Here is a 12,963-nt window from a genome sequence, read left to right as displayed (position 1 = left end):
TGGTAAAACCGTATGTATCAAATACGTAGGAATGGGGTGAAATGGGGTGAGTTACAATCAGTGCGACCATCATTGAAATGTTTTGGATGTGGCAGTTATGAGCTCCTACTGCAGTGAATGAATAGGGGAATAGGCATGTTTTTATTGTTTCGGGGTTTCGGTATTGTAAACACCGGAAGGTTGGCCTTTGTGACCAGCATGGTTATCATCGGTATTGTGGGCGTTTGAGTTCGTTCCGTTCAATCTCAATATTTGACGGCCGGTGTAAATAAGTGTTAATGTGTTAATATGTAGGAGTTGGGTCCTTAGTGTGTTTCTGGTACTTTTATTTTTCTATCAGTCAAATTTCACGTGAGATTATTTAGAGATCCGATATAGCAAAGTGAAACTGGGCCCTGGCAGAGAGAAACATGGATAAACTCGGCACATGGTCGGGATTTTTTGATCTGAACGTAAAGTATAATAAATCCACCGTCAAGAAAACGATCGAAACTGCTATTCAGCGTACGTAAGTCTTTTTTGCATAATTTTTGTGTAAGGTATCGGATGACTAACAAAAATGTGTGCATTTCAGTGGGTTACAAAGTAATAGCGATAGATACTGTCCTAGAAGAATCTGCATTTGAAACAAAGAAGAAGAAGAAAGGAGAGCCGCGTGATAACGTCGATATTGTTCCGGCTCCAATTGATCTGCATGAGATATTAGGGGTATGTGTTTTGGCAATGGCTTGATAGCATGAAGAACAGGTCAGCATTTTTTGCATTCGGTCATTTTTTCCTCTTTCAGGACTCCGCAAAAGATGTGAAAATTCTGCATCGTCTCACGATTGAATTCGTCAATTCGCTTCAGGCTCACAAGCTGGTATGCATGTTACTCTCAGTAGTTCTCTATGTACTGTGGCAAACGTGTTTCTATATTTACCTTTCTATCCACAGTCACAGTCAGAAAATTTTAAAAAATATGAGATAGTCGCTGTGATTCCAGTGTCTCAAAGCACCTTTCAGGTGAGTTTTTGTATTCTTATATGCTGCAATGTGATTAGAAGTCCATTATTAATAGTGTTTTCTTGTTAGTATGCATGTTCAAGTATGGACGTCGACATAATTTCCTTCAAGCCTGAAGATACACCACAGTTTCGTATTTCGAGAAAAATGTACGCAATGGCAACAGATCGGGGGATATATTTTGAACTCATGTACTCTCCAGCCGTACATGATTCAAATTCAAGGAAAAATATTATATCCTTGTCACACTTGTACCATGCAGTTGGAAAATCGCAGGTAATATTTGGTTGATTTTGTTTTAGCGATATATCTAATCCAAGTACCGATATAGGCATGGAAAATGGTATTAGAGAATGATGCATAGAAACACCAATATTTAATTCATGTAGAAAGTATTTGATAATCATAGTCCATCTATAACTGTTCTCACCCACCATTCCTTGCAATTTTTTTTTTAATTTCTTCTCTTACCTTGTCGTTTCTCCTCCATACCCAGGTCATCAATGCTTACTGTCTTTTCTAGAATCCTCCTTTTTCAGTATTCCCATTTTTGTCCTATTAAGTGTCATGCTTCTAGAAGTCTCTTAGCTACCTTTTTTTTTTAACTCTTACCCTATGAGATTCCCTTCAGCTCTTTCCAATGCCACTGTGTAATACTGCCACTGGTAAATAAATTCTTAACATCTATATCCTCTATCACAGTTTTTAACATTCCCTCCCTGCTAAGTACTCACTCCATCCAAACTTTCAGTCTCCTCCGTATCTCATCTAAAAGTTGCCTTTCCTCACCCACCATGTCCAGCACTTCGTCGTTTCTCCTCCTCTCCGTCTGTTTAACCTTCTTCATTCTTCTCCATACCCACATCTCGAATACCTCGAATCTTCTCTCGTCCTCCTTTCTTAGTGTCCACGATTCCGCACCGTAGAGAGCTACACTCCAGATCAAACTCTTCACTAACCTTTTCTTTAAACTCTTACATAACGATCCTCTCAGAAGCTCTTTCCTGTTCATGAATGCCTCCTTTGCTAATGCAATTCACTTTCTGATGTCCTCACTACTGTTTCTGTTTTCCTCTAATGTGCTGCCTAAATAGTTGAATTGCTCTGCCTGCTCAAGCTTCTCCCCACCTACTTCTATCTTGAGTCTCACATTCCTTGCTTGCAATGCTTTACAAAACCGCATTACTTTGGTCTTCTTGTGATTAATCCTCATCCAATACTCCTTGCACCACTCGTGTAACGCATCCACTAGAGCCTGCAGACCCTTTGCTGACTGGCTAATCAGCGCCTCATCATCCACAAACCTTACCGATTTAAACATCATTCCTCCCACTTTCACTCCAGCTTCCAACCCGTCCCATGCTTTTGCCTCACACCTTGGCCAATGCTTGCCCACCCAGATTCTGCATCTGCTACTATCTCTTGTGCAGTGTGGGCCACATAAAGATTATGAATTAGTCTTCTATCCCTCCAATCTACCCTTATTCTCTTGAGGATATCCATTGACTTCACCCAGTTCACCCTATCACACGTTTTTTCAAAATCCACGAAACAGGTACATACGTCCTGGTCATATTCTAGGTTCCTCTCCACGAAGGATCTCATTATTGCAATTGCATCACGAGTTGACTTCCCTTTTCTGAAACCAAACTGATCTTCTCCCAAATACTCGTTTGCCCTCGCCTCCATTCGTTTGTTCAATATCCTCAGTACCACTTTCGCCGCATGCAATATTAGGCTGATAGTCCTATAATCTCCGCATTCCACAGCTATTTTCTTTTTTGATAGCGGAATTAAAACAGTCTTCACGAAATCCTCCAGCCAACATCCTTCCTCATAGATCCTGCGTACTAGTTTGAAAAACCTTTTCTTACTATCCTTCCCTAGATTCTTCAGAAGCTCACATGGGATATTGTCGAAGCCTACTGCTTTCCTAGCCTTCATATAACGAAGTGCTTTCTTTATTTCCGAATCTAATATCTCCGGCCCAAGATTATCATCCTCCACTGCACTTCCCTGCACCACTGCACTGCACTTGATCTTCAAACTTGAGATATGGGTTCTTATGGACAGGTTTACCATTTCATGAAACTATTAACCGCCATCTTCAACCATCAATTCTACAGTTTGACCAAGCTGAATTTTCATGTTCATGGTTGTTGATTTCATGCTTGCAGTCACCATCCAGACAGTCTGTCATCTCATTATCTACTCCAGCAGTTTTCTCTCCTCCCCCATATTGATGGGCTTATCCTCACTGTCCGTTCAATCTTCTTGATACTCTGCCATGCCCACATTTCGAATGGCTCCTGCCTCTTTCATGTTTTTCGTACTTGGCTTCCAATTTTGAGTACCTGTAATACTAAACTTTTCATATATGACTCCGCACTAGCCTTTTCTTCACACATGTATGCAATTTTCTGCTCTGTTTACTTGTTGCGTTCACTAGAGTGAATAAGCCTTTTTCCAACTGGCTAGTCGATGCCCAATCATCTGCAAACCATGGTGATATAATCAACAATCCTCCCAATTTAACTCCTAAGTGGCTCCTCCCAAGCCTTCTCCTCCATTACATACATGTGAAACAGAAATAGCGACTGTGGACACTCCTGTCTCACTTTTCAGCCAATAATTATGCTAATTTCTAACATTTTTCTGCATGATTTTAATATGTATTTTTAGTGTGCTATTTTAGTTAATAGGTATACCATTAGCGTGGAACATGCTCCCATTGTGTCGATGAAGATAATATGTATGTATTTCTTCTTTCAGAACATCATAGTTACCAGTAATGCTGAAAGTCCTTTTGATTTACGGGGACCATATGATGTCATCAATCTGTATCCTTGAATTTCGATATTTCTAATTACTGAAAAATCTTTTCTTAGTGAAACGAATTTAGCTGAAGATAGCTCATGCTAGGATTTACTAGGTATGGAAAAAAATTTAATGCTTTACATCAAGTCCAGTGTCTATAGAAAGTACTCACTTTTGCAAAAGCACACCCTCATAGCAGGGAGTTTTTAAATTCTCAAACCAGAACAAGGATCGTTTCTAAATGACCAAGTAAGGGGGTAGGCTTATTTAAGGGAGGATTTGACCTTCCTTGTAACTTTGTGAGGGAATTAGTAAACAAAATGGTCTCCTGCACTGGTTGTGCAAATCCTACCGTGTTCATCCTTGCAAAGGAGGGAGAATGAAGTGGTGTGGAGGTGGGAAGATCACAATGGTTAAACGAAGCAGTAGTAAACTGGATACGTAACTTTCTGGATTGAAGAAACAAAAAGTAGTTCTTGATGGAATTAGATCTGAAGTAGTTAAAGTGACAGTCAGTGTCCCACAAGGAAGCGTAATCGGCCCTCTTTTATTCATTAAATACATAAATAACTCTGATCTTGAATTAGCAGTAAAATTTTGTTTATTTGCTGTCTACTTTTGTGGAATTAGTGATCACTCTTTGAAATTCTGTAATTGGATTTAAATAACCTTAATGTGCAGAGCCAGGAGAGGAGACTTCAACTTAATCTGATCAAATGCACCAAGGTGCATTTCTTGCAAATTTAGTGAAACTACCCCCATGCATGAATAATAGTATCTGGGAGTTATGATAACTTCAAACCTATTGTGGCAAATAAATATAAAAAATCTTAGCAAGAGCCCTGAAGAAGCTAGGATTTGTCAAGCATGTCGTGGGAATATTTTCGGATGATAAATTATGAGAGGTTCTACTTCGCATTCGTTTAGTCACATCTTTAAAATGCAGCATGTATGGGATCCAGCATAGGAAGACTTACTCAGAAAACATAGTAAAATACATTGGAAAACTATGCCATTTGTCAAAAAAAAAATCCACAGGCAAACAGAAAGACATGGTAAAATTTATAGTTTGAAGTGTGAAATTGCTTCATGTTCAATTTTAAAAAAACTATAAACTTCACATATGATTTTAATAACAACCAGTTTCCTTGCCGTGCGAAATTGTTAGGGGCAAATACAGGGAGAGTATGACCTTATACTCATTGAGTCAGTGGGGGTGGAAGACTGGCCAAGGTGGGGAAGATAGGAAGGGGAGAATGGTGGTCCTTAAGTCGTATAAAGGTAACAAAAAAATTTTGTTACTGATAAACTGGTTGTTATTAAAATTATATGTGAAAGTTACATTTTTTTAATGTAACAGAAAGACTTAAGAGGCTCTGCACCAGTCTTAGATTGGTTCAGCAATTGAGAATAGATATCTTTAAGAGTGACCCCATCATATTTCCCAGTCTGACAGAAATGATAACTTAAGAGAGATATTTTGCCAAACTGATTGGTTTTTCTTTCTCCCGATAGAGTTTTTTCCCCTGAACATTTAAGAACTGAAGTAAATGCAGGGCAGAACTTTGTGAGAACATTTCCTTTTCATTTGTCAATGGCTTGTGTCCGAACACCCTCCTGCCACACGGCTTTTGAGGCAGCTTGCAGGGTAGTATGCGGATGTAGATTAACAAAGCTGCAATGCTAAGATTTTCTTCATCTTTAAATCTTTGCAGATATAACACTAACCCTTGTTTGTCACTTGAATGAAATCCATCATATTGCTACTAAATCCTACCACGCCATGTACTAATCCATCATATAGCAATATGATGGATTGTACATGGCGTGTACATTCCATCTACATATGCTACTTACCCATCTAATTCAGTAATGTCACTAGAATTTTAAAAAATCACTTCAAAGCAAGGAAAAACCATTAAGGCAAAGTATGGCAGGCATGTATTGTGAATCTTCCCCTAGTAGATGGAGCTTCTGTGGAGGGAAGGTCAGCACTGCAGGATTTGTAACTACTCTCCACATTTCCCCAAAATCCCCTATCTGCCCAATCAGCCCTTGGTCCATCCCACTCATGATTTTCTCCTTTCCAAGAACTCCCAACAGGCCCCAGACACCCCGCATCTCGGCTTGTACTAGGTTCATGATACAATGACTATACATAAATCATTAGCTTTGAAGGTAACCATCAGGCAACATACGAACAATGGGAAAATGTTTCTTCCCTTCCCCTTACCAACCAACTTTTTGCACATCTACCAGCTTCTTTTTTGTGGAGGCCAGCTGCTAGGTGAGTCATCTATTGAGCCCAAAAAGATTTAAAAGAATAATTTTCAGCAATTGTTAGTATGGATTAATAATATTAAAATATTGATGAGAAGAAGAAAATTTGAAAAAATGAGACCAAGCACTGTTTATTTCTGTTATTATTTATGTATCTTAAGCAGTTGTTCCATAAAAATTATCAATGGAATTGTTATGTTGAGTTGAATGGGAAAGACCTCAGAACATCTTAGTTGGAGAGTGTTGCTAGGGTAGAGCTCAAGTATCAAGTTGCCTGAGAACAATGGGAAGTGATTTCTTTCAAGGCATCCTTTGTCCTTCCCCCTCTCACTCGGAGACCCATTAAAAAATCAGGTGGATCATGTAGGTTACCTGCCGTGCTCTTGGTTGACAAACAAAACTTTTTGCCATTATGTAGAGTTTAACCACAGAGTGTATTAAGTAGCTTTTCAAGATAAGTGATATGCTCCTAATTCGAAAAATAATGGGTCCAAATATAGGTAATGCATTTCTGAAACAACTTCTGCAAGTTTGTTGAGTTTGGGAATATTAATTAAATTTATGGATTATTTCCATTTACACATGTGAGGCGATCTTGTGTATGTGACAGCTCCCAAAATGTGGTAGATGAAACTAAGAAGTTAACACTTCTAAAACCCTCTTTGTATGCCCTCCATGAAGTCTGGATATGGTCATGAAGTATTGATACACTCAATGAAGACAAAACAGGTAACCTTAATGGAAGAAATCTTGACTGTCAAAAGCCCTCGTGGTTTTGCCTTGAAAGCACTGAGATCACGAAATAGCAAGGTCATGCTCGTTCATCCCTGGGCTCCCACGTTTGTAACCTCCTTCGAGCACCTTTCTACTTCGTAAACTTTGAGAGTTTGCTCCATCCCCCCCACAGCCCCTGCCCTATCCTCGCTTCTACTTGCAGAGGTCACAATGAGCCCGACTTCCAGTTAAGGTAAATAAAAACATTTGTGGATACTTGATTGTGTGGATTTGTAAAATAATTATTACCATGACTTTTAAAAGCCTTCACCATGACAAGCTTGAGGGGATCATAATTCTCTGCACGTAGTATGATCCTTTCTGTTGAAACTCATTTGAGTATTTGGAGTTATTTCATGAGACCATTATAATTCCAATTTCAAATAATTGTTTTCCGCATTTGGAGGTACTTGAAAGGATGGCTATTGATGTCATGCTCATAACTACTTTTGCTGGCACATATACTTGTTATTAATTGTGAATGTTTTGCAAGTGCGGTGTTTTCTTTTGTTAGTATCTTACTGGCCCAGAATTGAACTGATAATTTTCTTAACACCATCAGATGCTTGATTTTTGGAATGACTGAGGAGTTGGCCAAGCGTGCCATCAGTGACTCATGCAGAACTCTTTGCATACGATCAGGTTAGTGAGACATTGTACTAATATAGAGCTCCTAAGGTGGTTGGTGACTGGCCATTAGACATTCGTTCAGTTGATGGGTGTACTTGATTTTGGGACTTTAAGTCGCCTCATTTTTAAGGTATGAAAGGTCATGTATGAAATTTTTTAAATTATTTTAAGGTATGAAAGGTTCATATGGTAGAGGATAGGGACGTGTTCAAATCAGAATGGTACTTATATTATTGACTGGATTTTGTTCGTATTACAACATTCATGTCTCCAATTATACAACTGCCTGGTCTCGGTGCCTAGCGCTGGTGTCGGGGTGATCTTTCATCCTATGCTCCCACAATGTTGCACAGTTAAAGTGAACCCTCCTTGCACTTGGTTGATTTCTTCTTTGTTGAAGGATAGGTGAGGGAATAAGAAAAAAGGCAGGTACAGTAAAATCTCTATGTAGTGAACCTCTTTACATAAAAAAACTCCATACATCATACCACCCCAACGGTCCCGTCTGATTTACATGTAAATTTATAGGCAAACCTCTTTGTAGTGAACCTCTTTATATCGTAAAACCTCCACTTATCATACCAAGGGGATACCCCCAAGACGACCTGACTGCCTCCGCATATTGTACCGAGACAACAAGAGACTAATAAGCAGCCGTGATTACGTACATGGAATGACATTTACAGCAATAAATGTTTCACTCTTTTTTTTCTTATATACCTTATTATGCTGTAATTTTCACATTAATTATTAGTTGTGGCCATTTTGTTCAATATGAGAGCATACCAAACAGTAAATAAGAAAAAAGGTATCCAACTATCCCAAGCATTTTAAGTGACTGTTGAATTGAGAGAGATCACATCATTTTCTCTCGAATCATGGTAAAAATCATTTGCTAGTGCTCCCTTCCTGTAATTATTAAATATTAAATATATTTTCACTGATGCATGCATGTGTGTTTAAACACACAAATATAATGGTTTAAAAGACAGTAGTGCCTTCCATTTCCAAAGGAAATGAAAAAATGGTGCCTATCACTAAAACCTCTCTATGGTGAACCTCCATACATCAAATTGCCCAAATTTTGGTCCCCTCTAATACGATGTAAAGAGGTTTTACCGTATTTTTTAATTTTCCCGAGTGAACTGTGTAGCAATCCACATTAATTCCCATGGAAATAAAATCTCCTGGACATTTGTCTTTCCTTACACCTAGCACCATGAACCTCTGTAATGTGTCATAGGAGTCAGGGATCCTGAATATCATAGTGGTCTGCCTATTGGCTGGCATTGTCAAATGTGTTGGGGGCCTCTCTTTGAAGCGCCAATAATCAAGTTAACTCGATAATGGCTACAATTTCAAATTACAATTTATGAACCATCGCCTATGTATGGAACATCTATTGGTCATTGCGGTGTTGAAAAAAATGAGATTCCAATGTTCAATTCCCTTAGTACCGAAGTCATTAACATGGTGATGGCTGCTAGATGCCTCTTGTGTTGTTGTAGGTTTTTCGTACTGTCATAGCAAATCGTTGTTCTACATGACTAAGTGAACTCAAAATCAAGGGAACCATTGTGATAACAGCAGTGTACATGCAAAATTCATTGGAGGCAGTGGCGGGTATATGGGGGGGGGGAATCTTTTTAGAAAGTAGACTTCCAATTTCATTACAATTTAGTGTCAGTTACCAAAAGATTTTGTAGGGTCTGTACTTTAATCATCCAGCTCAACCCTCCTTTTAATTTAGAACTGTAGATTAAAGCATCGATTGTGTTAAGCAAAATTTTGTGAAAAATGTTCTAAATGAATAAAAGCAAAAAGTATGTTACTCCTCATAAAATTTATTTGCCACTGGTTTCAACTTAAGAGGTCATTCTTAGGCTGAGCACAAGAAGTTACACAATTATGAAGGCAGAAAATGGGTGTTGTAAAGCTGGTTGGTGCAGATAGGGGGTGCGGGAAGGATGGTGAGGTAGCATTGGGTTGCTAGGGTGGGGTTAAGTGGCTGAGTGATGCGTGTGGCAATGACACTGAATGAGGAAGTGATTATCCAGTGGGTGGTTATCCTTTCTTGAGATTTGAGCCTTGCAAAATGACTTCAATACTCTGTCACAGTTGGTTGGCTTTTAGCTAGTCATCTCCCGTTCCACCATTTTTTAAGTAGAAATGGGTGAAGAGCCTGCATTGGTGGAGAAATGCAAACCTGCAGCTGAGTGTGCCTATGCTCCATGACAGATTGACAAGTACAGTCTTACATGCCTGGCCACCCGAGAAATCATGCCTCACTCTTCGCAGCTTCTCAAAATGCTCCTACTAGCTACAGATTAGAGCAAAGAAGTGTTTAAGTTGGCGTCCAAGCAAGAGTGGAACAGTGGAAGGTCTGGGAATGTGAGGTATACAAAATTATGGGGTTAATAGATGAATCATCGAATGGAACTCTTCTGTGTCAGTGTCTTAAATCATGATGAATAGTTTGGTCCATATTCTTATCCTTCCTCTGAGCTCTGCCAGTAGAAGGTATCTCAGTGTAGGATGTCGTCGTCCCTTCCCCCTCTGCCCCCTCCCTCCGCTGTGTACTCCTTTATTCATTCAGTTCCTTTACCACACGAGTCACTTACTTTCCCACTCAAACTCCTCATCCGCCCCTCTCCCCTTATCACCTGCCATTACAGCACCCGTCCTTTGCCCTCTTCACACCCCCATTACTTTTCCCATCCCACCTTTTTTGTACCTCTATCTTCGTGAGAATCTTCTTGAGTAGTGTCCAGGGATGCCCTTGATGAGTCAAAGTTGGTTGTAAGTTAATTGAATGTGAATTAACCAAGCTTTCACTTTCATCTTAACACGTTGCCTACCGGGGTAAGGTAATGTTTAGAATATAACTTTACCCAATAAAATGTTATGATGCATCAATTCGTTATGAATAATGAACAACAACTGAAAACATACTAACGAATACGTATTGTACACTTTAAAAGTGTTTTGGTAGACGCGCCTAAATGACGAGAATCTTCGTCATCCGTCCGGAACGTTCGGGAAAAAAATGACGAGAATTCTCGCCATCCGTACGCAACATGTTAATAAGGAAATATGTATGAATATTGCCAATGGCCTGAAAGCCAAAGCCTTTCAATAGTTGTATACTGTTGATGTGAAACAAAAATTGGGGTGCATGGTGGCACCATTTGAAGCCAGCCTCAAGCATATGAAAATCATATGGGAGCTTGAATTTGTTGGAAATAGTTTTGATTAAAGATACTGTAAGGGGAGCAGGAGGGAAAAAGAATTATTTGAAGGTAGTGATTCATGCAAAGAAGTGATTTGGGCTTTGCCTTTGTTATATTTATGTATAGAGTAAATTATGAGCCGATTGGATATCCAATTCGGAGCTCACTGCAGTGACAGTTTTTACTGTCAATGATGATGGGTGTGCATGGTGAACCTGTGGCAAAGGAATATCTCAAGTGAAGGATATATGATGTGTGGATGGTCTTCTTTCATAGGTTAAATGATAATAATTTTGCAGTATACAGCAGGAAATGGTTTATACAGATTTTGGGAGTAAAGTCTGAATTTGCCGGGTGAGGGTGGATCCACCCGTGGAAGTAGGGGATGCATTCTGAGAAGGGAGAAAGCACTCGTGGGAATTTGCCAAAGATGAAAATGATAGAACTTTGCAAAATGACCTGACTGGCATTATACCCTGTTGTCACTGTGGTCTTGGGACAAGCAGTAGAAAATAATGCAACTCCAACCGCCATCCTCTAGAGGCAAACGGGCCACATTGGTGCAGGTCAATAGGGTGGTTTCCTTCATCAAAGAAAACGAAAGGCATTGATTGCGATTCGTTACCCACCACTAGTGTATTCATAATATACAAATTATTTTATTTTAGAAATACCGGGTTAGACGAATGGCAATGGTCCATTTTTATCCTCATTTGAAAAGGGCCAGATTGGCGCCCATGCGATGCCACTCTACGTGACGTCACAGGGACCTAGTTTCTATACGAGAAGATAGGAGTTATACGTCGTCTGAGGTTACCATTGCATGCATGAGGCGCAGAGCTCAGGGAAACATGTCTTAACAATCACTTATTAAAACTGGCTAAGGTCGGAAAGTTTTCCTCGTTTGATAAGTTATTAATAATCCTTATTTAAGCCAAGCGCTACCAGCCAGCAAGGTACTAGGCTAGCCGCTAGCAGCCTGCGTCGTATCAGCGCTAAGCCTCGCCTCAAGGTCACCTCGCAGGGCGGGAGGGGTAACCAGAAATACGTCACGCGGAGAGACTTCCCGACATTCATACTTAAGCGTCGCGTTTTCGCGCGCTTGAAAATTTTCACTTTTCATTTAATTGCGAAAAATAGATATCGTCATTTAAAAATCTTAAAGCGTGAAATACGTACTCCAGGAGTAATAATCTCTCGATTTAGGCAATAAAAAAATAATAGGAAACCACCCTATTGCTGAGAAGGCAGTCACCTTATCCTCGGAAGGGCAGGGTTTTAGCTAGGCAGAGATTATTTGAGGTGGATGGATTCGAATAGAGGAATTACTCGGCTTTCTGCTTGTGTGCAGGCCTTTGTGCTCCTCCAGAGGTTTCCTTTCTCTTAGTCATACTCATTATAAAATATTTCACATCTGCTCTCCCTCTTAACTATGTATCTTCAAAACAGCTAGCCTGAGTCCCCCTCCCACACCCTCTAAAGCTTGTTGCCCCTCAAGTATCCAACCCTCCTTAAATTAATTATTTATTCAGAAACTCTTCAATTTATAATTATAGTTGTATAGAAATGATGTGTGTCGTTCGACTTGAGTAGTAGAGAAAGTTCTTCCGTGGGCGGGTCTCTGCACACTGCTTTTTTTTCTTGTGTACAGAGTTCATGATTTTTTTAAGGATCATTGGAATCTGCATTTAGTGCAATGCCTAGCCTTCATCTTTCATTATACACGCTTGATTATCCAATGAGTGGTAATTATTAGGGACAGGGATAATTTTTTTGCTAATATGTAGGTTATTAAATTTTTGTTTCTTTTATGGTATTGATACACATCTTCTATTTTTTTCAGTTGGTAGGCGCTGTGGCAAAGCTGTCGTTTGGGTGAGCAGGATACCATCATCTGAAGATGAAGTTTCATCAGGTGATGATGAGCTCTTGACTGATCAATTGTGTGTCCCAGTGAAGCGAAAAGAACGTTCAGTGATATGCAGTGGTGGAAAAGAAAGTAATGAAGGTGTTGAGTTTTTACCTTCTACAGAGACCTCGGACGATTTAAATTCTTTTAATCCAGGAAAAAGGAAGAAGTCGAACTCTAAGATACTCTAAGTGATGGCGAAGTATTTTATGAAATAGAAATATATATCGTTTTTCTAAGATTGTGCGTGTTTAATTTCTTTCTGCCTCTATCTCTTTATAGTCAGCCATTTCAAGTTCACGTAGTTACATTGAGTTG

At 39.5% G+C, this 12,963-nt stretch overlaps 1 protein-coding gene across 1 annotated transcript; it reads left to right on the top strand.

Annotated features, from left to right (window-relative positions):
- The first annotated feature begins 126 nt into the window (after positions 1-126).
- On the top strand, positions 127-12,886 carry LOC124155492 (ribonuclease P protein subunit p30). The gene is made up of 8 exons (XM_046529348.1): positions 127-504; positions 575-708; positions 788-862; positions 937-1,005; positions 1,075-1,281; positions 3,778-3,845; positions 7,439-7,518; positions 12,580-12,886. Exons 1-8 carry the CDS (start codon positions 411-413, stop codon positions 12,834-12,836), a joined length of 984 nt encoding a protein of 327 aa, XP_046385304.1. The 5' UTR covers positions 127-410; the 3' UTR covers positions 12,837-12,886.
- The last annotated feature ends 77 nt before the right edge of the window (positions 12,887-12,963 follow it).

This window comes from Ischnura elegans, chromosome 3 (genome assembly GCF_921293095.1).
Source record: "Ischnura elegans chromosome 3, ioIscEleg1.1, whole genome shotgun sequence".
NCBI classification, from domain to species: Eukaryota; Metazoa; Arthropoda; class Insecta; order Odonata; family Coenagrionidae; genus Ischnura; species Ischnura elegans.
The sequence above is the reverse complement of the archived record's forward strand: the minus strand, read 5'-3'. Positions and strand labels throughout refer to the sequence as shown.